General features: G+C 35.3%; 1 protein-coding gene across 5 annotated transcripts in view; it reads right to left on the bottom strand.

The window, feature by feature from the left end:
* LOC118264962 (uncharacterized) overlaps positions 1 to 26,397 on the bottom strand; it is an 80,657-nt gene extending 54,260 nt beyond the window's left edge. For 2 of the 5 annotated variants that reach the window (XM_050706070.1, XM_050706069.1), the window contains exon 1: positions 24,500 to 26,387. In XM_050706070.1, coding sequence (XP_050562027.1) covers positions 24,500 to 25,811 — 1,312 coding nt within the window. In that variant the 5' untranslated portion in view covers positions 25,812 to 26,387. Of the gene's footprint in view, positions 1 to 24,499 lie in introns of all 5 variants that reach the window. The other 3 variants (XM_050706072.1, XM_035577634.2, XM_050706071.1) reach the window with 3 other exon arrangements.
* Between the last annotated feature and the right edge of the window lie 260 nt (positions 26,398 to 26,657).

The following is a 26,657-nucleotide window of genomic DNA, read 5'->3' as shown; positions in this document are numbered from 1 at the left end:
ATTTGTTACACTTTAACGCCTAAACTACGGAACCGATTTATTGCGAAAAGAAACTGACAAGGAGAAATGGGGTAAGGGTGGAATTTATTGAAAAAAAAAGTTGTTGACGTGAGCAGAGCCGGAGTTGGGAACTAGTATTCTGATGGTGTAAGTTTTTCAACTTTTTTATGATGATGCGACTTTTTTTTGTTCTTTTTTCTTTTAATTTTTTAGGTATTAAACATCGAAGATCCCAAATACTAATTTTGTATGTATCCTAAATAAATAAACACCCAAATCTTAAGAGATCACGAAAGTGTTAATGTGCTACAAAAAGTATATGTTAAGATTGTCAAAGGATAGATTTACTTAGCCTCTCCCGTCCCTTCGGCATACAATAATGAAGGTATCTATGTAGGTGTCCCTTTTGCCGAGCGCTGCCGAATGCCAATTCTATTCGGGTTCGGGTTTCGTTACAAGGACATTGCAGTATTTCCTTGATGGTTAACACGCTTTGTATATTCAAGCAGCTAGACCCGAGGAATGTTCTTTTTTGGATGAAAAGGAAATGTATCTATATTTTGTTGTCGTATTAACAGTGTTGTTTACAATTAAGTTAATGTTGCAAAGCAATGCCACATCGTGCCTTTCATCCCTGAATCAGTAGGCAGAGGTGCAAATTACGGCACGTAATGCCACTGTACAATGTACACCCACTTTTCACAATTTGTTTTATAAGTCCAATGTAATAGGGGGTGAGCCTATTGCCATATACTGGGCACAACTCTAGACTCGGTACTACTACTAAAAACTGAAAAAAAGCCCAGTAATAGTTTGCCCGACCCGGAAATCGAACCCGAGATCCCTTGTCCGGCAGTCGCACTTGCGACCATTCGAACAACGAGGCAGTCAAAGTATAATGACCAGTCGTATCCTAATTGCAGATAATGGAAAAGTGGAGAAAATTTGACCCAAGAATATTTTGTAAGTCTTTAGATGTTCCTTTTTGTCTGTAAAATATTTCTAAAGATACAATTACCTACTCTATCTATAGCAACCCGCGTCATTGAAGTAGATACTAACAAAATCTCGTTCATCCAAACTTTTTTAATTAAAACCTCCGAGAGATTGTTATTCATATATCGTGATTTATATTCGATACAAAAGCGGATACGAGAGTTATCGTCCTATTAAATTAAAGTAGTTTATAAACACATTTCACCTATTTTCGTATTATTATTAGAACATCACATATTATTCTCTTCAGAGAAAACATAAGCGAGGTTTGTCGACTGGAAAATGCTTATAAAAAGCCCCTTTTGCAACCCTTCCAACTACAAAACTATCAGATGTGAGTGCCACAAAAACTGGTTTAATTTTGCGCAGAGGTTGAACATCAGACGTTTTTGTGGCAACCCTACCGTGTCCAACGGCTATAAATGCGTCATTTTTGTTAGAAAAACAGAATTAACGATGTGACTATGATGTTTCTATTTTATTATCATTTAAATTAATTAATTTTCGGGTACCTGGCATACTGAGCAGTGGGTTTAGAGAAAGTTTTGTGTATTATATACTGTCTTTAAGTTTGTGATATCCCTTATGGTATAAAGACTAGGATATTTCTAGCAGACTGTCTTTATCTACCATCCCACTATTCCTTAGTCCACTTCATTCTATATTTAACAAGTCTTTTAAATAAGACTAATCAACAATGTAGGAGATATAACATTACTGAAGAACACACGTTACACACATGATGATACTTAGCCACTTATAACCTGACAAAAATGGGGCTACTAAAGGCACTACATAGGCACCTACGTCATTGACTGTACCTTTGGGAAATAACAGAGCTTATTCCTGTTATTGTTTTTATTACTACCTCTAGACCCGAGTCCGAATTGCACGGCATAGTTAACTGATGAATACGCCCTTAGCTATACAAATCTAGTTTTGATTCATTGAATTCCTTCACTGACCCAATTTTAACGTTAAAGGCGCCATTGTGTGAACAACAGCGGTTATAATCTTATCATTGTTGTTATATAATTTGATAAAATTATGTGGATGGGTTGACAACCACTTCACATGAAGAACATTTTGTCTAGTTTTAGTAGAAAATTGTAACGTCCCTTTTTCATCGAAAATCGATTGCATTGTTAGCCGGTTGATAGCAAGTACGACAAATAGTTTCTGTTCCTTAGGTCATGGAAAATATAGGTTTGTTTTTTCGGTAGTTAGAATTCCAGTAATAACATTAGAGTCTAACATTGATTCTGTTGATTAATAACTGCCTTCACTTTTGGGATAAACATACGATCGCGAAAAATATGTTTTTGTATCTGTTTTTCTCTAAATATAGAACAGACCTCATTACATTTTTCACCAAAAAAAAAAACAATAACATATCGGAAAAAAATACATTGACAACAATAAACAAGAGAAATAGTGTAGTCCGAACTAATAAATAGGAATATAAATAAAAAGGATAAATTAATGGCAGTCACATATTTTATCGAAACGGTCCTTTTTCCTCGCCATGAGGTATAGGATTAGTTTGTAAGAGAAAGACATCACCCGGACTTTCAATTTATTACGGGAATGAAAATAATAGGACGCTTATTGTGAAAGTGAAGTTTTGATGTTACTGTGTACGAATATCCTTACGAAGAAAGAAGAGGAGATTAGCTTAGAGAGAGAGGAAAGTGCATTTCTTAACTAATCTCACACTATTAATCATTGTCTTATCTAAAAGGCAATGAGCCTACAGGCTCAGAATGGACATTCATCCAGATTTTGGGATAATACTGAAGTCGAAAATAAATATCTATGAGTATTTATGTTACAGCCAAAGTAATAAATCTTGATATTATATATACTGTCTAGCAATTATATATAACGTCTACTAAATTTAGATAAAGTGATAAATGACACAAAATTAATCACATTAACTAGCAATTTTATATACTATCTTCGAAGACTTGGATAATGTAATAAAACGAGCAGCATGCAAACAAACATGCAGCATGCAGCAGGCAGGGTTTCTGTCATGGCTCCGGCGCTGCGGGCCTCCGGCGGCCCCACGCGTACTAATCGTCGCAGACGGCTTTCGCTCACCACCGCAGCTTCGGCTTGTTGCCCGGCTTCGCCGGCCAGCCTCAGCCACGGTGGCTCGCTAGCAGCCTCCTGCTCCTCAGCCCGCGGGCCGCCTCGCTCCTACGCGCCTACGCGATTTTAAATTACACTCTAGGGGTAGGACAAACAAGACTACGTGCAGTCGGTTTTGTAGCAATTCGGTTCTGTCACTAACTTTTTTGCATAGCATATTAAATTTTTAACCAACATTATTATTTAATTGTTACAGAAACTTTAGCAAATTAGTTTGATCGGAATTATGTATAGGGCACTACAAGTTTTCTACCACCATTTCCTACATAAGTTATTAGGCCTACTAACGTTATGCGAATCTTAAAGATTAATTTTTGTTCTTACAAGTTATTCTTACAAGTTATTCTTACAAGTTATTCTTACAAGTAAAAGTCTTGTGACATTTTGAGTTACACATGTATTATTACTTTGACTAACTTGGACTCCCTATTATGAATAATATCCAGATAAAGTGATTAATTTATTACATTGTCTAGTGAATTTGTCATTTTTATACGATTATGCATAATAACCAGTCATTATGAATAATTGCTATTTAATCACTCTGACTGTAACATTTACATGGATAATATGCTTTATACTGCTTTACAACAGCTTATAAGTGGCCACTGCTGACCAAAGGCCTCTTCTCGAACGGAGAAGGTTTGAGCATTAATCACCACTCTTGCCTTATGCGGATTGGCGATTTCAAACTTATTATAAATTGTAAGTCCAGGTTTTTTCACGATGTTTTCTTTCACAATTAGTCAGTGGTGTCTAAATATGCGAAAGTACATATGACTCGATAACGTCACATTGGTACTTTTTTTTTTTTATTAGGTTTCCAACCCGCACCCTCATGCATGAGAAACATCTTAAAACTCCGGGCCACGAGGACATTATGCTTTAGTAGATCTGAAATCTTTATAGAATAGGTGGAAGCATAGATTGCTTTATACGTTCTTAGAGTTCAGTCACTATGTACTACAGCTTTGTTCAACAAATAAACCTATTTTGATTTTGATTTCATTCAGCATATGAACTAACTAGTGTTACTCGTTGTTCAAGTTACTCAAAGGATAGTTTCCGGCAATAGAAATCTGAACGCAGAGCCTTCTCTATTTCCAGGAAATCCTACCTCCCAAATTGAACTTCCAAAGGCGAAATGAAATAAATGAAAACGTCCATTGTTACCTACAATTTCCAACTACATACATATAACAGACGATCTTGATACGAGCTCTATTGTTGATTGTGCATTTAAATTGAAATGTTACAGTACTATACAATATTTCGCCACGTGTCGAGCAATCAAGATATTGTCCGTGTACATATTTACCTATGTGGTGCATCGGAGCATTGCAACCGATAACGCTGAGTGTTCTATTTTATTTACCTTCTGCAGGCAATTATGTGTTTGCTCATGTGTTTTCTGTTTGTTGTGGTTGCATTGTGTGTCAAAATGATGATAAGAATGTGAAGGTATAGTAACAGTTTAAGATAAAAAATGATTTTTTTTTCAGTTAAGAACTGTTAAAACAAAAATTAGCGTCTGCAACCGTCAAAGATTTCATTCAAATATCACCTTGTCTTACGGCGACCATCAAAAACCTAATTGACTAAAATAAGGAAGACATCATCTGTGGCATTTTCCTGGAGGTTTATGCTTACATCACACAGATAATTGCGAGGCCAATAGCATAAGAAAGACCGAGTAGGTAGCCAACAAAAAAGTTTTAGACAAAAGAGAAAAATACACCATTCGGCCATTTAGAGACTTATGAATATTCAAATAGCTAGCCAGTCTTTATTTTTAAGGCCACTTAACTGGTGCCAAGTTTAATAATTTAATTTATACAAGCATTGTAGTTATGGTCCATTAAAAATAACATTGAGAAAAATATTATTTAAGCTTAGTATGAAGCGTTTACGACCTGTTCCGTGATGGTATCTTAGCATCTCACGAGCTACCTTCAAAGTAACTGCTCAAAACAAATATGGCTTATGTGAATCTTTTGAATTCTCTGTTCCAAATATGTAAGAATCTATAGGAATATCTTCCTACGTGGCTTCCATATTTGGGGCCCTTTCATCTCCAATATAAGAAGTGTCAAAAGACTGTCAGGGCTGGCTTCAAGGGAATTTAATCCTACTAAGTCTTTTGAAGGCTCTTAATTTTTTTTGGCATAATCCAATTACTTAAGTGGAGCTCAAAAACTTTTTGCCGCATGGGATTAAGCTCTTTGCGACACTGTAACCTATTTGGTGAGAGCAAGGGTCCGTCATATATTTTTTATCGACACATTTCGATAAGGATGGATGTTGTTCTTAAGTTAGGGCCAGAGCTGGGTGGGTGCGGGGTGGCGCGGGGTGGCGCGGGGGACGCGAAGTGGGTCGCCGCGAGGGCTGCCAGGTGCGCGGCGCCCACCCAGATTGATCGGTGTTTTATTTTTTAGGTGTAAAACGTAAAAGTAAAAAAGATTGCGTTTTAAGTTAAAACATCGTGACCTCTTGTTTTGTTTCGAGTGTTGTAAACTGATTACACGCTGATAACATTGTTTTCAAACTGTGACAATTTCACACATACATTGTTTTAATAGGAGATTACAATTGTGAGAATAGGTTAAGAAAATATTAGTTGTTATAGAGGATCGCGAAGTTATCAAAAAGCAGCTTGTAGGTGCGATGTAGCAGCTAGTAAAAACTGGCGCACATCGGTCCTATTTTTTCACCGACAGCCCTGTCGCAGTGATAGGTATTTATAGCATCGCCGGCACCAGTGGAATGCATCGCCCACCTCCATCCAGCAATAATAACACCACTGTCAAGTTCATTACTCACTCATCCCGATGTAAGAGCTTTGAGCCTTTATTATCGTAGTCCTAATTATAGAGTTTGTTATCTTGTAGCGGTGACACTAAAGTGAGTCATTTCCTCCCGTTTAGACGGAGACAAATTCCTTGAGGCAAGATCGTGTCTACGTTTAAAATAATATTGCCGTATTGGAGCTTGGAGCTTAGTACGCGTCGAATTCCACGTGTGAGAATGTCGGTGTGTGAACACAGTAGCTATGTGCACATAAACGAGATATATTGTTCGTATTTAGATGTCGGATATTTGAGTTTAGTCGATGTAAGTGTATTGTGTACGTTTAGTCCTGCTTATTGTATTATTTAAATAAGAATACAAACAAATGGCTCAGAAAATGAAACTAAAATAGTTCTTCAGTACTTAAATAAAGACTCTCTGTAATTAGTTCTCTGTTAATTATTCAGTAATTTACATTTTTATTGGACGCTAAGCACTCAGAAAGTACGCATCTTCCAAAGGGAAACGATCAGAATTCTATAGAAATACGGCTGAAATGTATTTGTAAATAGGATATTTGGTTAAAATTCAACAGTAAAGTAATTTGTATGCGGATCCAGACTTTGTTGACATGAATTTTAAAATTTTGTAAAGCTCAAACACGTCTGTTTGGAATTCGAAATGTTAGCAGGACGAAACTTTTTGGAGCATTTACTCGATCATATTGTTTTCAACATGCGTATACCGATATAGGCTATCTACCTATCTCCTGAATACCAATATAGGCATCTATCTCCTGATCTTTCTGCCTCTATATATAGTATATTAAAAAATCTTACGAGTACGTATTAAGTATTTCAGATATTTATGGAATTGTTTTTCTACGGACTTTGATAACTAATCAGAAATACTTAAGCTTCTTTCTAACACGTTTTGATTATATCTACCCTCTTAAATCTTTAGCTCTTACATATTTTACTAGTAGTGAAACTCCAAACATTGTCTATTCACATATAAATATTTTAAAGCATCTTACTCTTTCTTACAGATAACTTTGTACCATTGGAAACTATAAAACGTTTAAGTATCAAGAAAATAGTTTTTATACATAAAATCTATCGTAAACATGATCTTAAACGGTGAGATTTGAGAGATTGTAAATTCTCTCGAGAGTCGAGAATCTCCACGTTCCAAAGTCTACGAAGTATTGTGATATTTTATTTAAAACAAAGTTTATTGCCTCAAATAGGATACCTTAGAGTTAAGTTAAGATAGTATGTACTAGTTTTGAAATAAATCAAATAAGAGGGAATAGTTATTTAAGCCATTTCTGGACATCCAAAACCTTCGACCCGCAATCAACGGATTGGGTATCAGCATCTTTTGATATTCTAGTGACCATATTCCAGGAAAAGATAACCGTTGTTTAGCGGTTGATGATGACGTAAGCTCAAAGAAATCTTTCAAAAAACCTGTGACTCATTTATGTACAGTGGAGTTTTTTTCTTTTGTTTAAGAGAGGGAACACATCCAATGGAGTGGAGGGAGTGTCACACTCTTACTGACTAAATGATATAAGAAAGACCACCCCGTTCCTAGCACTGCTCTTCGAGCTGGAGCCACGGCGACCCGTCAGGACTTCCACGGTTTTGTTTTGGGCATCAACCCTACTGGGCTCCATCTGTGATGGCTCTTTGAAGTACTAATAATGGACTAAAGCATTATTTCCGACATGACATCGAGTATTAAAAGTAAACAAAACTAGCATAAAAGCACTAAACACACAAGTCCACAATCAGGTGTTGGTTAGTTCACATAATTGCGCTATCATAGTCGTTTAATACCTTGTTAAGCTTTACCTAATTGTCGGGTATTACGTAAAACAGACAAACGGCGTTGTTGTGCACTTAAGTTTAAATTACACCATAATGTACCGTAAGTATAACGATTTTCCACCGGCTATTTCAGTTCAACTGTTTGTTTGTTTGTTGCAATATTTACGAGAAGTGCTGCAAAATGTTACCTCTGTTATTTTGTTTCCTGTACTGAATTTTGTTTGAAATATTATAGGCTACAGTTTTAGCTTGCTTTTTTTGCGTGGAAACTAGAATGAAATTTAATTTCCTAACTTAATTTAGTTACCATTTATTCCAATGAAAAACATTCACAGTGATTAGTCTTATATTCGCAAAAAGGCTGAATAAATAAAATAAAGTTGGCTTTAGCCCCTACCCGGTCACGTTTTCAAATAAAATTGTTCGTATATTCGCGTTTATACAAAGGGGTTATTGAATCCGAGTCGTGCCACCTCGGGCCAGGCTCCCCCGGGCTTGATACACCCTGGCACGACATATTTCACAACTTTGTAGTCAAAAGTACTTTGGAACTTGTAGAATTTACAAACAACGAACGTATACACAAGAACGAGAGTTAATTATGTTGAAAATTTCACAATTTTACGAAAGATTTCAAAAGAAACTTTCCCTGTATATGCGATATCATGAGTTTGGAATAAGCTTATATTTATAGGTGAAGATTGAAGAGAGATTCATTTATAATCAGTTTGCTGTTTTCATAAGAAGATTCTAACTGAAAGGATCGGAGAAGAGGATATTAAAATCCTTTTGACTTATTAGAAAATCCTTCGACTTATTTACTGCACTTTCCTAGAGCAGGTAACAAGAAATATTGAGACTACAATTTTATGAAAGTTAATAAAAGACGATTTCAGTGTTAGACTTCTGGATCATCTTACAAATATTATGTTTAATAAAGGATGTCGTCTAGCAAAAGTTGAAATCTGATCAGTCAGGGTCTGGTCGTCGCCTACACATCGTGTAATGTGCGACTTTTGCCCAAGTTTGCACGTAATAATATTACGTATTTAGTTTTAAACGAAATGAACAGGGTTACCCATTATCTTTGGCCTACACGCCAGAAGCAGCCACGAAAAATATTATGACAAAATATTCGATTCACTCCCACGACCAATCGAAGATCGTATTTACTTTTCTCAGGAATATTATTCTTATTATTGCGGCGACTCAAATTTGATCGACAGATCGTGCCTCGGAATCTTCGACAAAAAATGAGCGAGAATTCCTTCAGAAAAAAATATACTAAGAGAAACCCGGAAGTGTTAGTTAATTAATTTTTAATCGAGTTTTTATCGTGATGTGTATTTATTATTAGTATACGTGGTACCTTTTTTATAAAAATACCGTTCGTTTACGTCTGTAGTAGCGGTCATTAGACGTGTGGTATGAATCAAAAACACACATACATAATAAATAAACTGGTTTGATAAAATCTCTTCCGTCCGGAGTCACGTCAGACGAGCTTGCACAGATGTTACGTATTTCTCTTTCTTCGAATAAAAGCCAAATCATATGTAAATTATTCTGGAATCTCGACCTCTCAGGTTATCTATAGCATAATTTAGTGTTGTCTTTTTTTGCGAATTCACCACCTCAAGCGAATATTTAAAGGAGATGAAATTACCGCTATATGATATACATAATGTGGGCTGCATAGTATGCAAATAGGAGCATTTAGATACAAGTAAATGCATTTGGATGTTTATATTAAGTGTAATCAAGTCTACGTTTTACGACAGCTGTTTATCTGGTGACGAAGGAATGTTTCGTGTTGTTTATAAAATTGTGTTAAACACGTTGATCACCTGAGTTAAAGTTGTTTTGTCGCCGTTGGATAATGAAGGAGAAGCCTCAAGCATTTTTGCATTTAATGGGGCTGCTTTGTATAATTTTGTTTCTGAATAAACTAGACAGTGGGTACCTACTAAATATACGTATAAAAGTGGTAGTTAAAGCTATCTACACCTGTTTTATACCACTTAAGTACTTAGTTACATCTAGGTATTCCATATTAAGGCAAAAGAGGGACATTCAGATATTACTCGCTCTAGTTCAACTGGGCAGCTGATTTAATCATATTATACAAACAAAAATGCATCTTAAAACAAAAGCAGAAGGTGCAATGCGACAGAAATATACATTCTTAGTACCGGTGCAGTATATTCATAAACAAGTCATTTTACAAAAGAGCTTTCCTATTACAACGAGCAGCTATTACTCAGTAAACTACAATACGAATGATATTAAGAAGATACTTGGTTTTATGTCAAAACAAAATACGAGAAAAGACTTAAGTCAAGAGATACTTGGAAAATTCCGGTTCGAAAATAAGGAAACAATGAGAATCAAAACTAGCTAGAGATTGTAAGTCGGCAACTACAAAGCCCGCCTTTAACCAACAGACTGGATGACTTTGAATACGAATATTATTTTTTTTTCAAAATTTTCCCGTTCTTTTTACTTGATATTTAATTGCCGCGGGCTTCACACAGGAAAATGTACCTCGTTTGAGCTTGCTTGAGATTTTTTAAAATTCACAAGGGTAGGACTTAGGGTGGGCGGCGCGACTATACATTTTTATATACCTAAATGTATTATTATTGTACGGTACATAGCCGAGGCGAAGGGTGAAAGTTTTGCGAAAGAAACCAGTTTAAATATCTTCGTTGAATTTTTAAGGTACATTGTGAAATTGGCCGTTTCAGAAACGCAATTGTTCAGATTGAAATGGATTGTTTTAATTTCCTTTTTTTTATTTTATATTCCACCTTTTTCACCGAATGCTACACAGTTAGAGCAAGACGAAATATTAGATAAAACTCTTTCGTAGTTGTATGCATACAGTTGTAATTAATAACCTTTGCAGTTAAAAGAGCGCCTTTTTTATTGAACTTAATTTTATTTCTTTAAAACGCGAAACTGATATTACAACAAAAGTATGCACTAATTAATGAGCCATCACAATACGCTAACGAGCACAAAAAAGCATTGTCATCGGAATAATACCATAAAAACATGATAGGACATCCATAAAAAAGAATTTCCATTCAATTCCCTGATCATAGGCCTGTATACACAATAAAATATAACGTCACGGAATCGCATACAAAGCGATATCGAAAACATTTCAAAATCCAACGTCACTCACATTTCACGTCAACCGTATAGCTGTCAGAATCAGATTGTAGTGATCAACGTTCAGCTTGAATAGCTTACATCAACATATCTAATGCTAAATTGACAAAGCTCGTTTAGTTTCTGACATAAAGCCTACTGTTGATAGGTTTGTTTGTAGAAGTTATAAGTGATGATGAAAAGCAAGAAGTGCGTAGGAATCGAGACCTTATTCCATTTATTTGCCATTTATTTAGAGGATTATTCCTTTTTCTGGAGCTGCGTCTACCTGGCGGGTTAGAGCAGCATTAGCCTAGCGGGTTTTCACCCAGTAAGAGTCTGACTCGCCTCTCGCTTCAGGGGTCAAACATGGCCGATTTTTCTGACTCCGGGCTAAGAATGGTCATTTTACTCAGAAAATTCCATTATCACTTTTTGTCCGACGCACGCGACACGTCAAACCGTGATGTCGATGTAGACTAATAATGACCACTATCTCCATTACACATCTGGAAGATATCTAATACTTTGAGTCTTTTAGTATCCCAGTATCAATGTTTCATTATTTCCTAAAAGGCGCGGGAGATTAGGCCAGACCCATTTATGTAATACTGAATTAGCATTCTTTGCGAAAGAAAACGAGGAAGAGATAAAAGGAATTTGAATTGTACATTAAAGAGTCGATTGAATAAGTTTCGTGATGTATTCAAAGAGAAGGCTCGATGTTTTACTGAATGCGTGAAACTCATGTCTGGGCACATTTTGTTGTATTGTTCTGGTTTTTGAAAGAATAAAAACAATGTATTATGAAGGACAGAAGCTCAATAACAATATAAAGGAACTTTACTATGTTATGCTTGTTTGGGTATGTTTTTTTTCAACGTGTAGCCCACGTAGGTGTCTCGTTCTCACTTTTTTGTTCGCTTTGTTATTATTGGTCCCAAACAGAGGACAAATCTATTGTCATTCATTGGGTTGGGTGCTAATTTGCGTTACCTACGTGTTGGTATAAATGATTTCAAAATCATAAAAAAAACTTGAACTAATAATGGGATTTGTTCCTGATTATACAATAACAGACAATGGAGAAGAAAAAGGAATAAATTGCATGACGTTAATGTTATTAAAAAAAAACAACATTTATTAAATTGTAACGAAGATAGTTAATAAAATTATAAAATAGGAACAAAAGCCTAATTAGAACTACATGGTCACTAAAAAAATTAAAACATTAAACATTCTAAAAATAAACACACGAATTATAAATAAAAAAACAACATTAATTACTTGTTTCTTTTAAATTTAAAATTGGAATCTGTTGACGAAGGTCCCGGAGTTTTGTTTGTGGTAAACTGGTAAAGCATTGCTTCGGTCGCCGTGTTTCTGACAGGTCCGACATTTGGCCCCAAACATCTTTTGTCATTTGCTTTTGTATATTTAACGGAGATTTATTGAGTTTCAGAATAAACGAATTCATTATATTTTGTACTAGATCTGAATCCCGATTAACGTCCGATTTAGATGCAAATTCGAAAGTTGTCTTCAATTCATCTTTCTGTATTTCATAATTAAATGTTTAAGTAAGACACCGTTAGTCTCTAGACTAGAACGGTGTTTATTATATTTTTAAATGATTAGTCTATTTGTCAAAAATTGTACGCTATTAATAAATAATCAACAAAACCATATTCTAGCTTAAAAATAGACAACATAATGGTTTAATCAATTAATAATTCCATATCCAGATTAAAAAAATATTCAAATCAACTATATACGATTATTTACCACTGAATATAGAAGAATGTTTATACATAATATAAATATATAAGCTAATTACTATACGTAAGTACAGTAATCAAAAAGTAATTAAACGCTTTAACGATGTGCCAGGAAAGCATGAGTTTCGGTTTTTCTTAACGAAGAACGTTTTAATGGTGTTTCGAAAAGATAAGGAATAAGCATGATTTTTCAGAATACGTATTTTCTCTTATATTATAGGTAGTTACTAAGCTATAGGTAAGATTCACGTAGATATTAGTAACTCATGAATTACGGCTAGATATACTTTATCCGGAAGGATTTCTTAATAATTTTTCCTCAGCAATTTAAAGTTACATTAACAAAACATTAGATTTCTAGTTTTAATTTCTAGTTCTAGCGGAATTAAAATATAATTATACTATAAGCGGAATTAAAATTAAAAATCTATTGTTAGTGTACCATGGATTTCCGCAAAGTAACGCCTGATGCTATTCTATATAATTTAAATTTACTTAAGAACTGAAACATTTATCTAACACATAATAAGTATCAAATAGACGTACCTAATTTTATAGATTTCCTCAAAAACGATTTAAGAGTATCATTACATTTCAATCAAAAACCAACCTACGCTGCAAGCAAATAAACTCGAAAGCAATAGCGAACCAAAATGCGTACTTATTACCTTTTGTCTCTGGAGACAAGCTAAAAGGGTAGTTGTAACTGAGAGGTTTTTTCATAATGCTAGCTAGAGGTGGAATACAGAAGACGGTCAGGTCCCTAAGCTCGCATACATTATAAGTTTGATGTTTGCAAATTGAGTATTTATGACCACAGCCACGACTCCTGTTGAGTAGAAGGAATTACTCGACCGAGAAAATGTTCCAGAGACTTCGAAAGATACTTTTTTAATGTAATGAATATTGACGACTGATCGACGTTTTCAAATAAGGAAAAATGTCGCCGGCTAATTTTGAGTGATTCACCTAGATTCGGTCATAGATTATATTTGCATTGTTAGTTTTAAGATTTCTTGTTGAACCGTATCATATTTTTATAGTTATTTGCAGGGTATTGTATCCTTTTTTTTGAGGAGCGAAAACCAGTGACTTCTCCCGCGTTGAGCAGGGGCTAATGGGAGTGTTTTTACTCTTACTGATTAAAAACCACCTCGTTCCAACTTCTGCTTTTCGAGCCGGAACCCGGGTATCCGCTATTCTAATTTAGTCAAAAACTTGGTCCTAAGTATAGCAAACAGTTTTCTGAAAACCGTATACATATATCCAATCGAACCATTGTCATAATAATGACATTCCACCTGATTCATATTAAAAAGTAACCAATACAGACCGGAATGCCGATACTTCGATTCCCGACACGTGCCGTTTCAAGTGGCTTTTCCCGATCCACACCCTGTATTTTATACAGCGTGTCTCTTACAGTTTGTAAGTTCGACAAAGCCGCCAATGAAAGAGACCCGTGGTTAGAACTTTAAAAAGGTTTATGTATGTATGTGTGTGTATTTTTCATGAACTTTAAGAACTTAGTAGTTCGATTGCAAGTTCTAAGTGCCTAAATATATGCATATACATAGTTCAAAAGTGGCTTCGATTTTGACTTATAAATTGAATTGGGTTTGTTGTTTTGGTGTGTTTTTTTTGGAGGAAATTATTGATTTTTGGTTAGTTCATACCCTTACCGCAAACAGGGAATTTAATGCAGTAATAATTGTAATCAACTGCTTTAGGGTGCTTTTCCACCAGAATGTGATGTAGATAGCTATGAACATGTAATAACTAAGCTGTGAAACTATGTGACCATTTCTACCGATACTAAACTATGTAGCTGTGCGAGTAAGATGTGCTATGAAGATGCGCTGCTGCAAAGTAACTGTGCGAGGAAGATGCGCAGTTCGAGTATGCGATGTATCGATAGTAGGGAAGCCATCCATAGCACGCGTCTTTTCATATGAAAAACATAGTTAAACTGAGTCTGTTTCCACCAGTGCTAAGCTATGTGTACCAATCAATATGATTGGTGGAAGCCAAACGGTTTTCGGGAGCGTTCCGTTCATACTACACATTTTAACAAGTAACAGCTACATAATAATATCATATTGTGGTTACAGAAAGTGTCACTGAGTTATCATAACACAATCTTTTTAAACAATCGTTTTACTTATAAACTGAAAGACACAGTCATCGAGAATGTTTTGTTACAACGTGCAGTGAAAACATTTTATATTAATATGTCGCCATTCAATTGTAAACTTTAAGTTATTTAATTTTAAATCGAAATCAATTTCTAAATGTTTTCTCGTGAAGACGGAGTTGTCATCGTTGCAGTTAAGCGGTTTAGTGAGCGTCGCGACGCCGGCGTCGGTAATAGACTTATAATAAACTTTACAAGTTTTGCTGTCTCTCACAAATTCATTGATATTTTTGTAAAATTGTTTCTGTTAACTTATGTACAGTTTTATATCCATAAAAAATATGTTTTTCAGATATAAACACTTGCGTTGTGCGAGTGAGGTTACTGGAGGTCTAATTACCTCCTTCCCTTTAAATTCCTAACCCCCAAAAGGCCGGTAACGCACTTGTAACGCCTCTGGTGTTTCAAGTGTCCATGGGCGGCGGCGATTGCTTTCCATCAGGTGATACATCTGCTCGCTCGTGTTCCATAAAAAAAGAATAAATAAATTCTAGTAACATTTTGTCCATAGTTGAGAGTACTTGATCGTGTTTCTTTTTAATTTTCTCTTTTCTAAATTATCCAAATTGTTATACTCATTATTGTTATATAAAACCTGCTAAAAATATTTCGTCACCATTATAAACAATGTCCGAGCATTTTTTGTTTACAATTTTCCTCGGAAATTCCCCAAACTCACGCCATTTATTCTATCTTTTCCCCATTTTCCTGGATCCGTGAAAATCCTATCTACATAACATCAGCCAAACTGAATATTTATTCTGTAGTTAGAATAAAGTCGACGCCGAACCATCAAAAAAATGTTCGTCACAGCTGACGGTTACTGCTTTGAATAATTACTAAATAAATATCTGTCTATAACACAGACATTCTGTATTACTTAGCTCCAAAAAAGTGGCTAAAATTACTTGAGAAACATATTAGTCTTTCTTTTTTTGGTAAAGTCTGATCATGTAAAGAAGTCAATTATAGCTTAACTACTCCGGAGCTGCGTACTGCCTAGAAGGTTACTGGGGCTTCGGTTTGAAAAACAGAAGTAGAAACGGGGTGGTTTTTAGTCAGTAAGAGTCTGACACTCCTTCTCACCTCGCCCAAGGCGGAAGAAGTCAAAGGATGCCTCTTATTCCTCCTCATATGACTCCTTCAAAAAAAAAACTAACTGCATTTTGCATACTTTAAAAGTTGATTGACTATTTTTAAATGAAAGGCGATAATTGATAGCCAAGATAGATCTTACAATTTATTTAACCACTTAACAGCATAATTCATGCAAATAACAAAACAAAACCAAGTCAAGACAAAGTTATTAATAAAGAAATCAATTAGTACATAATTAAGTAGCATCACGTAACTAGTTGAAGAAATTCAAAAGTGAAATTGCGAAATGAATGTTAAACGAAGCCGTTGTAAGTTTCGCATTCGTCTATAAATTCACAATGGCGGTGGCGGGTTGGTGTCCTGACAGACTTAACTTCGTAGAAACAAATACCGTTAATGAATGCAGGACTTCTTAGAACGTTCCTCTGTGGATTTTAGTATTGACGGACTTTTTGTCTAGTGCTAATTTGACTTAAAACGAGACAGAAGAAACAGTTACGTTGTTTGTACAGTTTTGTGTTAGCATTGCTGCATTTAAGTAGGTATTTTATTTTAAACTTATGTATGAAAGTAGTAAAGTTTCTTTTGGCTTGTATTATCTACGTGTAATATTATTTATGTATCATACTACCTAAAATGTATGCATACAGTATCCGTTCGTTAACCTACATAATTACAAATCTCAAAAAATTTAATACATAAAAGCTGTCTCCTTCCTATTCCTGGTTCCACCACACTGAAAGTCGAAAACTCTTCGAAACCACAAGACGCGCCATAACATCTCAAACTTTTATACCCCGCTTGTTAATAAAATAACAAACGAATGTAAAAGTAAACATGTGTGTATAACACCTGTATAATACATTGCAACTTATTTTAACCCCAAACAGCCGTAATACGGTAGATCCCACCTAATAAAGGATACGAATTTCCCGAGCAAAGCTCATACAATGCGATTTGTTCCGCTATTTTTGGGGCAGATTTAGAATTAGCTGTCTTCCGTTGCTGCTCTTACTTCAAAGGAATTGACAGGATTCCGATTCAGTGTTCAGTCAGTTTTGTAACAACATTGTTTCTTTTACTTACGATTAATTAAACAGAGTTCATTTTTAGAAAATGTTCAATTTATTATTGATCATTGTGACCATTAGATATTTTATTTGGTGTTTTTTTATGGTATAAGCCGGTAAACGAGCAGACGACGAGTTTCACCTGATGGTAAGTAATCACCGCCGCACATGGGCATCCGAAACACCAGGGTCGTAAATACAACGCAAGCGTAGTTTCACGTCGGTTTTCTGTGAGGCCGTGATGTTACTCCGGTCGACCCGGCCCAATCATGCCGAAGCATGGCTGTCCCACACATAACTCCCTATCACACACATATTTTTGGTTCCTTAAGGATTACCCACCTATTTTAGGAACTGTCATAATGAGTTGTTAAAGAACAAATTTACCTACTAATTAGAAAGATTATAAAGAGGATATATGCAGTTTCTAAAACATGCAGCTAATTAACTATAATTAGGCTACAATGTACGAGTAATTATTTTCTAACCAGTAAATTAAACTGTCAAAGAATTGAATGGTTTGGCGTGCGATTAAAACAATAACTGCATGACATACAATCGAATTTTACTCAAAACAATATTCAATGGCGTATTATTGACCAAATGAAGGTGTATCCTTTTTCGTGTCTTCCTTTTTGTGGAAAAGAATGGAAGGTAAATATTTAAGGTAGGCGAATTGAAGACAATATATAAAAAATTTGAAGACAAATCAATACTTAATATTTTGTATTTTGTGGACATTCCGCTTTTTCCAAAATTAGAACACCATTTTGTCAATTTTAAAGTCAGTTTACATGAAGTCAAAGTCTAGATAAAGCCTGATTTCGTGTGAGGACCTGATACTTGGTATATTAAGCGATAAGTTTTGAAACTCCGTATGTGATCAAAGGACCATGATCCAATGAGCATAGGAAGGCAACGAAGAGCTTATAAGTAAGAGGATTTAGTAGGTCAAGGATTACGAGGGGATCTTTCGACCTCTCAAGTTTCCAACATGTATGTATTAAGACCTCTGGTGGGCCCTTAGGACTTAAACTTGAAATCTATTAATTAATAAATATGTATGTGTGTTTGTATTTGTGTGAATTGATCTTTGAGACTGTTTACATATTATCCAGTTTCTAGACTACATTGGATTTTTTTAATGGAGACACGAGTTCTATTCTTTCATGGGATTAAAATTTTCAGTTTAGGGGTTTGTAAGGCTATAAAATTTTCGTAAAAGTATGTAAAAATATCTAAAAAATAAAAATAATGAATTTCATTGAAATCCCTAAAAAAACCTAAAGTATATTATTTGTGTCTAAGTATATTTTCATCGCGGTTGTTAAGTTTATTTATAACCATTTACTAAGAATTTTTAGACAAAGCATCCATTTGTTTAACAAGTCCAATTAACAGTACAGTGTTAGGTACACGCGTCTTTTTCTCCGAAATCCGGTATGCGGCAAAGAATTTAACTGTTTGCAATTATAACGGTAGATGACTGTGCGAAATTATATAACGAAAAAACTAAGGCTAACATCTCGCTATCGGTAAATCATAAAATGCTTGAGTTCATGTTGGAACACACTACGGTTCATGGTGTAAGGATCTACAAAATTTTACGCAACTATAAAACATGCATTATTCTAACGGAAGGTTTTGTTACCTGTTTACCATACTATACAATGTTGCATGCAAGTTACAAGCCCGATTGCGTTCTATTTATATGAACCCGAGCTATAAAATTTACTTAGCCGGTGGGAATAATGTGTTCAAACAAAGTAGCTTAGGCGAAAAGCGGTCTATAAAGCGTAAACTAAATTGATATTTAACAACACCCAATAAACACATCGTGGGTAAAAACCAATGACTAATAACAAACTATGTTACAGTTACTAATTTCTTACTTACTTTATACAATTTATAAGCCACCTTGATCCTTTGCACAGTGGTCCAAAACTCGAAAAGAAAGGAAACAAAATACCACAGAACGGTTCTCTCATACACACAATACGACTATTACTTTTCACACGACCAGCACAACGGAATTGAACTATTTATTAAAATCAAACACAAATTAAGTTGTAATAAAACAGGTTATTCATTCATTGTTCACTGTGAAATGAAACTTTCGCGAGTTGTGTTCAAGTTACGGATGTGTATCGCGGAGGTTAAAAACTGAATGATGATATTGTTGCACGTGAGGTAGGAACGCGCCGGTCGCCGGCCGGCCGGCCCTGTCGACGTGAGCGGAGTACTGTCAAACTCGAACCAGCCAGCTGGTCCCACATCTCAGACACTCTAGCGGACGAACTCACAACTAACTGCCGCGCACTCAACCGGTATAACCTTCGTTTTTACATTTTCAGGCTTCTTCATTTTTTTCTGTGCTTTAACATAAAAATTATATTGTTATAATCTAAAATATGTGATCTACATTTTATATCGATCTGTGTTTAAGAATGCGGAAGTACTAGCTTATTCATAAAATTGCAAATTATTACGAAAATATCAATTAGATAATCTTTTAAGGAAACCCGTTCAACAATAGGTGATTATGTAAATTTTAATAGCCTATTTCTTAATAAAAACAAGTTATTAAAATTCAAATTCACTTCCTAATCGTCAAAAATTAGGTTCAAAAAACCAAATTTCCATTAAAATGTGGATTAGTTGGCAAGACAGCATACTTACACCGGTTTTACCATGTTTCCATAAAAGTATAATGTCAACAGAAATGTGTATTCACAAAAGATTGTAATAAGGAGTTATCCACCTACGCTAACTGGCAGCGAGTAGGATCGCGATGGCGGCGCGGCGGTGCTGGGGGGGAGGATATTGACTCGCGCCGCCGCCAATGCGCATGTTCTGAATCATGTGTTTCTGTTTTTAAGCTGTACAAACACTGTATAAGAAAATTATCGCTAATAACCACGCCGACAACTAAATCCTTTAATACGGCTCTGAGATTTCTCGATGAGAATTTTTGTATGGGACTATGCGAGTTGCGGGAGTGCGCACTGGGCGAAAAGGTTAGACGTAGACCGAACGGCCTTGACCTTCTGCGTAATTAAGCGCTGTATTTTGCAGTATTTTATAACCGTTATTAATACTGTTGGATGTTAATTTATCTAGCTGTCATGGACTAAATATAACCAGTTTAGTATCCATTCACAAATTGGAGTCGAAAGTAAATTAAGCAGAGCGCAATAGAAATCAGTTTTGTATAAGTTATTCCCAAGTGATGTGAGAAATCAAGAAGTGCAGATAAGCTCTGAGATGCAGACATCTCTAAGTGTTGGCTTGGTGCCAACATTCAGGAGTTTTCGTGCGAAAGTCACTTTTTTTGTTGGTTTTCGCCTTCTACGGCGACAGGGCAGAGGAAGAAAGGAAGCAATTACTTAGATTTATGGAATCTGAAGCAAAAACTCCATGTAGCGGTTGAATTTTCGAGCTAAAAAAATGTTTTCCCGATATAGAACATCTACCAAAGCTTTAAATCAATGTTTTTGTTTACGATGCCACTTTTTAGAGCACTGTGCGTATGCGTAACACACACTGTTGTCATCGCACAAAAATATCCTGTTCGGTTCAAACATTTTTTGAAAATTCAATAAATAAAGTTCAACTTGTTAAATATTTATCACAACGACAGAATTTTTAACAATTTGAACTATTCATTGAAGTGTAAACAAAGATGACACTTTACTAAGTGTAGTACTTTACTTTTTACTTTATAAAAGGCCGTTATTCATCTTTGCCAAATACTATCTGTATCAGTACTTACGATTTAATTCCAATTCCTATATTTTCTAAAGACCTAAAAGACAATATTACCAATTTAAACAACTTTTAGCTTAGACAGTCAAGCAGAGCACTCACTCAGCAGAATCCCGTAAACTAGTTGAACTTAACAACGCTTGCTATCTAACTATAATACGAAATGTCCGCTAGATGGCGGTTTGATCGCTTACGAGACCTTGCTCAAGTTACGAGGTTGAATTGAAAGTGGTTCTCGTGGAACAACATAGATGCCGCCACTGTGTTATTTAAAAATTGTTCATGGTTATTATTTCTAACCAATGTTTTTTATCGTTTTATTTTTTGAAGGATTTTTTCAATTGACATTATTTTTTTAATATGTATAATATCGTAATGCATTTTATGTATTTGTATAATTCAAATGTTTTATACCTTAGCTTAGAGGTACATATTTTTATTTATGCAACCTAATCTAGAAACTAATTTCCTATATTTTTTTAAACTTTAAGGTCGAAAATTGATTTACACGTAATTGTGAACGTTAATAATTATGCGCGTGTGTCATGTGTTCTGACTTTGAGTAAGGTTAATGATGTAGAAGACGGTTCATTAAGTCACAAAAGGATAAAACAAGACTTGCCGGTAATTAAGATTTTAATTATTAACATGTACCTAGAGTAAATTACAGCTGAACTGTATGTCAGAGGCAAATTACTTACAAGGATGTGATTTGTCTTGATTTCAGCTGCTTGGAATCAGTATTATAGTTATATGAGATATTCCGAATGGGTTGTAGTTATATCTTCTGATTGTTCCATTACCTTGTTCTAAACAAAAAAGTACATTAGTAGAAATGTCATTTATTAAGTATTTTATTTATTTATTTTTTTCAAAATCATTACCCCACCCTAGGATTTTCTCCTGTGTCGTGGGTGCATTTACAAATATACAAGTTTACATACACATCACATCAAGACCCGAAACAACAATTTGTGGAACACATAAAGTTGCTGCAGGCGGTTGTCCAGCCAACGCGCCAAATGTACAGTCAAATAAAATCACAATAAAATAAAATAAAAAGGACAATATTTGAATACTTGTGTAAAAAGTGAAGATTTATTAAAAATTCTCAACAATTTTCAGTGACTCAGAGTTTTAATGTAGCTAATGTAGTGCCATCACTAGCTAAATGAAAAAGTAATACCTGATAATAAAGGGATAGGCTTGTTATTCATACACCGGGGACTGTTTCGGCCTTGTTAATACACGCTTTAAGGCCGAATGAGCCCACAAAAGGAATATTTAGGACATCTACTTGGCCTATATTGGCCTGTGACAGTCTGAATTAGGCATAACAGCGCAGTTTGATACATGTTTGTGTGTGTTTGGTTTGTAATTAGACTTATTCGAATGAAAATTATCACGTGGTTTAACATTATTAGAAGTTTTTCATTGACCACCGAGATTCAACCCTGAGGGGAAAATCATCCAAATAACTTTTCGCCTTAAAAGATGTTAGACTAGATTAAAATCCATACTTTCTTGCTTTTTTCCCAGTAAACCCACTAGGTAGTCTGGAGCTCAAGGTAGTCCGAGCTCGCTTCCATTTTTAATATATAGGGTTTGTTTTCAGACTCTCGTCAACGAACTATTAAGGACTTACTACTGAGTTTCAATAAAAAATAAATTACCTATCGAGTAATTATTATCCATTAATCGATCGGTGAAGGTTAATATTATACTTCTATCTGATCTTAGACCATATGAGAAAAATAATCTTTATTAATTATTATACATCAAGAAAATCTGTCAAGCTTTTTTCCATATACACTCAAATTAGTTTAGGTCTTTATAAAAACGTTGAATAACTCTTTAAAAGAGAAAAAAGAACTATTATTTTAACCCTAAGTAAATACTTTCAGAATATTTTCGTAACACTGGTAATGGTAATTTTAGCCCCGAGTAATCCAGAATTTTAACAAAAGGTAACTTGTTATTGTATAAAGTTACCATGTAGTTTGGTACAAAGGCCGTAATCTGAGGCTATAGTGACAGTCAGCAATAAATCATAGATAATGGAAGGTAATGTTCTATTTACATAACTTTGCCCTTTGACTTCGACCTTATGTCTTGTACAGAAGGTTTATTTTTTATTTTCTTTATATTTCACATTAGCTTGTTAATAATTTCCTGGTTGTGTTGTCAAAAGTTAGCATAAAAAGATTTGGTCGACCTAAGCGATATCGCTTAGTATAAGATTTTCGGTCTGATTCATTGGAGTCAAACCTATATCATTTGGAATATAACTTACCTGGCATTATTAAATTAAATGATAGAATAAAAAAACTGAATTGTGTGGAAAATCTGGAATCGTAATTAATGTTACACATCCCTCTAGTAAATTGTACTTAAAATAAGTTTTAAGTATTCCTACTTCTTCATAATATATAGGCGTAAATATAATTGAGATGGCATAAAATATATGTAGTATACACTGCAGGTGAACGTCTTTGTCCGTTTGGGCAACGATAACGAGCGTGTGTTTTGGTGTTTATTGTTGTTATTTTTATCTTTAAGTCTTTCTTCTGGCTTTTTCCCAAATAGATTGCGGTGAGTGCTGAGTTTTAACCTGATTCTGGTACATATCAATAAGTTACAAAGAGTTACTGTTGGCTGTTTTGGGAAGAATCTGATATCACAATATACTTTTTATTTACTTAATTTAGTCATCCTTTTTTGCACTATTATTGGTAGTAATGAAGCTTATGAGACTTTGTTCAACTGCAACACAGTATGTGTATTAGTTTACGAGTATAGGTACGGGAGAATTTCAGTATGTTTACATAAATTTAATTAATTTATATTTTGGAGACCGACTTTAGTTTAGATATAATTTTAGTAGAAACTGTTTCTATGTGACATAAGTCAACCATTACCCATAGTCTTGTATTGTGCTAGCATGATATACAATGTGATACTAATCTAAAAACGACGTACTCGTAGGTGTAGATTATAGTTCACCAAAGCATTAAATACCACATCGATACAGTCGTCACTTTGTTCAATACCTATTCACTATAAAAACATGGAAATATTGACATTGGTTTGAGATTTAGCAAACAATTCTCTTTGGAATTACCCACTTAAAGGTCATCGGTTTAAAATCGTCTTAGTTTATCTGCACGTATAGTTGAAAATACCTAGACAATATTGTCTGTAGCATTTAATAGCAGATCTAAAGAATAAAATGTTACAAGTGAAGTTTCTAACTATACTTAAATTTTTGGTAATTTTGGTACTGAATTAGATACGGAACAAATCTAAAAAAGAAACAGGTAGAGATTTTCAACAAGAATGCATTGCCTACAATACTTACGTCATGTTAATGAATGTGCAAGGTTTTCTTATTTTTAACATTCACGTGAGAGAAAATAAATTCTACGATTCAAAAATAGAACGATTCAATAGCACGACATATTTTGGGAACTGAAATAAAGTCTATTTTCCCAATGACTTGGTATGTGTAACGGGCTGTGCTAATAAAAATTCATGCTCGCACCGCGTAAAACGAATTTGCAACGTGTTTTGTCTCAGGAATGTAAATGTTATGCAATAACATTTGTTTACACTTTATAAAGAGCATTCGCGTTTTAAAAGAGTGTTAAAAGTAAAGTAGGCACTTACTGAATTGAAACTTCGCGCCGAGGCTCCGTCTTTTCTCTCTCAACTTATTCCTGAGTATCCTCCTCTTCAAGCGGTTAAGTACTACGTCAGCTTCATCCACACTCTCCGAGGAGGAAGTATGAACGACTTGAAACGTGCCACTCACTGAATGTCTTCTCGTTTTCGTAAATACACCCGTGTTCCTATGCTTAGGCCCGATCTCTGATATACCACGTCTATACATTTTCAAACGTTTCCTCATTTCAGAATGTACCGCATCGTCCGGCCCGATACTAATTAATTCGTTGTCTGACGTCATATCTCCTATTTTGCAGGTAGGACGCTTTTCAAACGTAATTTTCGAAAATTCCTGGCGCTTAGGCGCCGCGCGTGAATTTGGAGCATATTCGATTGTTCGGCGGCGATGTAGAGCGAACCAATCCGGATTAGAGCTCACTCGAGCTCGTAAGCTTTTTAAGTAAGTGTTCAGGAAAGATATTTTATTGTGTGGAGGATTGTACACAACGCCGGATTTAGAACGCGGCAAATTATCGTTTTCGTATCCTTTCGCGCACCCGCTCAGGGTAGCGTCATTGAAAGATCGAGATTTATGAAGTACGGGATCAGGTTCGTTTTCCTTATTAGATGAAATGTCATCGATTACCTGATTAATGTCACTTAATGAAGAAAGTGACGAAAAGGGACTGTTCGGAGTTTCAATTAAATTCTCCGAATGGTTTTCCAGATTTTCTTTATGTGTCTCGGGCGATTGATTTATTCCGTTACAAGTTTCGTTGTCAGAACTTTTGTAACTGCTTATTTCACTCAGTCCCTCCGAGTGAAAGGGGCTGGTCTGAAGGCTATTTGTTTCTAAATTAGTAAAGTTGTTTAATGTGAGTTTACTTGGAATGTTTGACACACTGTTACTGCTCCGTATTATGTAGCGTTCATTATTATTTTTTGTGTCTTCATTAATGTTTAGAGGTGTACGATAAACTCGAGTGTATACTTTGTCTCCCGAAATTGTATTGTGCTTTTTGACAGGTTTCCTGGCTATTATGTGACGGAAATCTTTTTCTTTCAATGATTGAGATGTTCTCAACAAAGGATCATCAAAATCAGAGCTTTTAATAGAAACATTCTCATCGTTTGTTTCAACGAGAAGATTTCCGTCGCAATCAAAAAGTTGTACGGTTGGAAATCTCATCCCAGGGGAAAGATTTCGAGTTCGCAATTCCCATTTTCTTTGATTTGGTCTTCTTAATTGTATACGAATAATGTTATCGTCTATTATAGGTCCATCACTATCACTGGATTCGTCTTTGCCCGCCATTTTAACACTTTATCTCATAAGAATACAATGTGGTATCAGGAAGTATTTAAAATATTATGCAAACTATTGTCCACAAGACGCAAATGTTTGTTTACAGTCAGCTGTTCTTATACATTCTGGCGCCATGCCAACCAAAACAATCTGGCATTCACTTCAAAATAGCACCAATGTCAATTTTGTTTTCCGAACAGAAATAAATAACGTAACGTGGTTAGGAGTTAACTCACTGAACAAGACACAACACACCGGTCACTTTCACGCACTGTAAAATGATTACTGAACATCACTCTGTAAGCAGGCGGCTGATGTTGAAAAAGTTGCATAAGTTCGCGTGTGTGTCGATTGCGCGGATTGCACCGTCTAATGAGTTCGACGTCGATGGTTTTAATTTGTCCGTGTCACAGATAGATCGCAGCATCGATTTTCACTGGGGTCGAGTGTCGGCCCGGTGCAAGCGCGCAATTTCCTCTCCCGAGCGCTTTTCCTCCGGGAAGCACTCTGGGAGGGCCGCGCGGGTTTTTGGTCGTTCGCGACTCCGGACATTTCTGCACTGAGCGCAAATATCTGAATAGTCGAGGAACTATAAATAGTGAACGAACGAGACGGCGATCTGGCTGGCTCCCCTTGAACCTAGTAGTACGAGCGGTGTTGTATCGGACAACGTAATCTGTGACGTGTGTGCAAGTAACAAATGTTCGCACTGACACAGTTTCCCATTTGACCAGCCGGCGCGACCATATGCATTCGTGACTAATAGTAGCGCAGATGGTCTTTATATAACAGCATTACAATTCTTTGCATTCAAACAGATTCACCTGCGTAAAACAATTTGTAATAGTTATAACC

Source organism: Spodoptera frugiperda, chromosome 28 (assembly GCF_023101765.2).
Source record: "Spodoptera frugiperda isolate SF20-4 chromosome 28, AGI-APGP_CSIRO_Sfru_2.0, whole genome shotgun sequence".
Classification (NCBI taxonomy): Eukaryota; Metazoa; Arthropoda; class Insecta; order Lepidoptera; family Noctuidae; genus Spodoptera; species Spodoptera frugiperda.
Note: the sequence above shows the minus strand (reverse complement) of the source record. Positions and strands in the feature narration are given on the sequence as shown.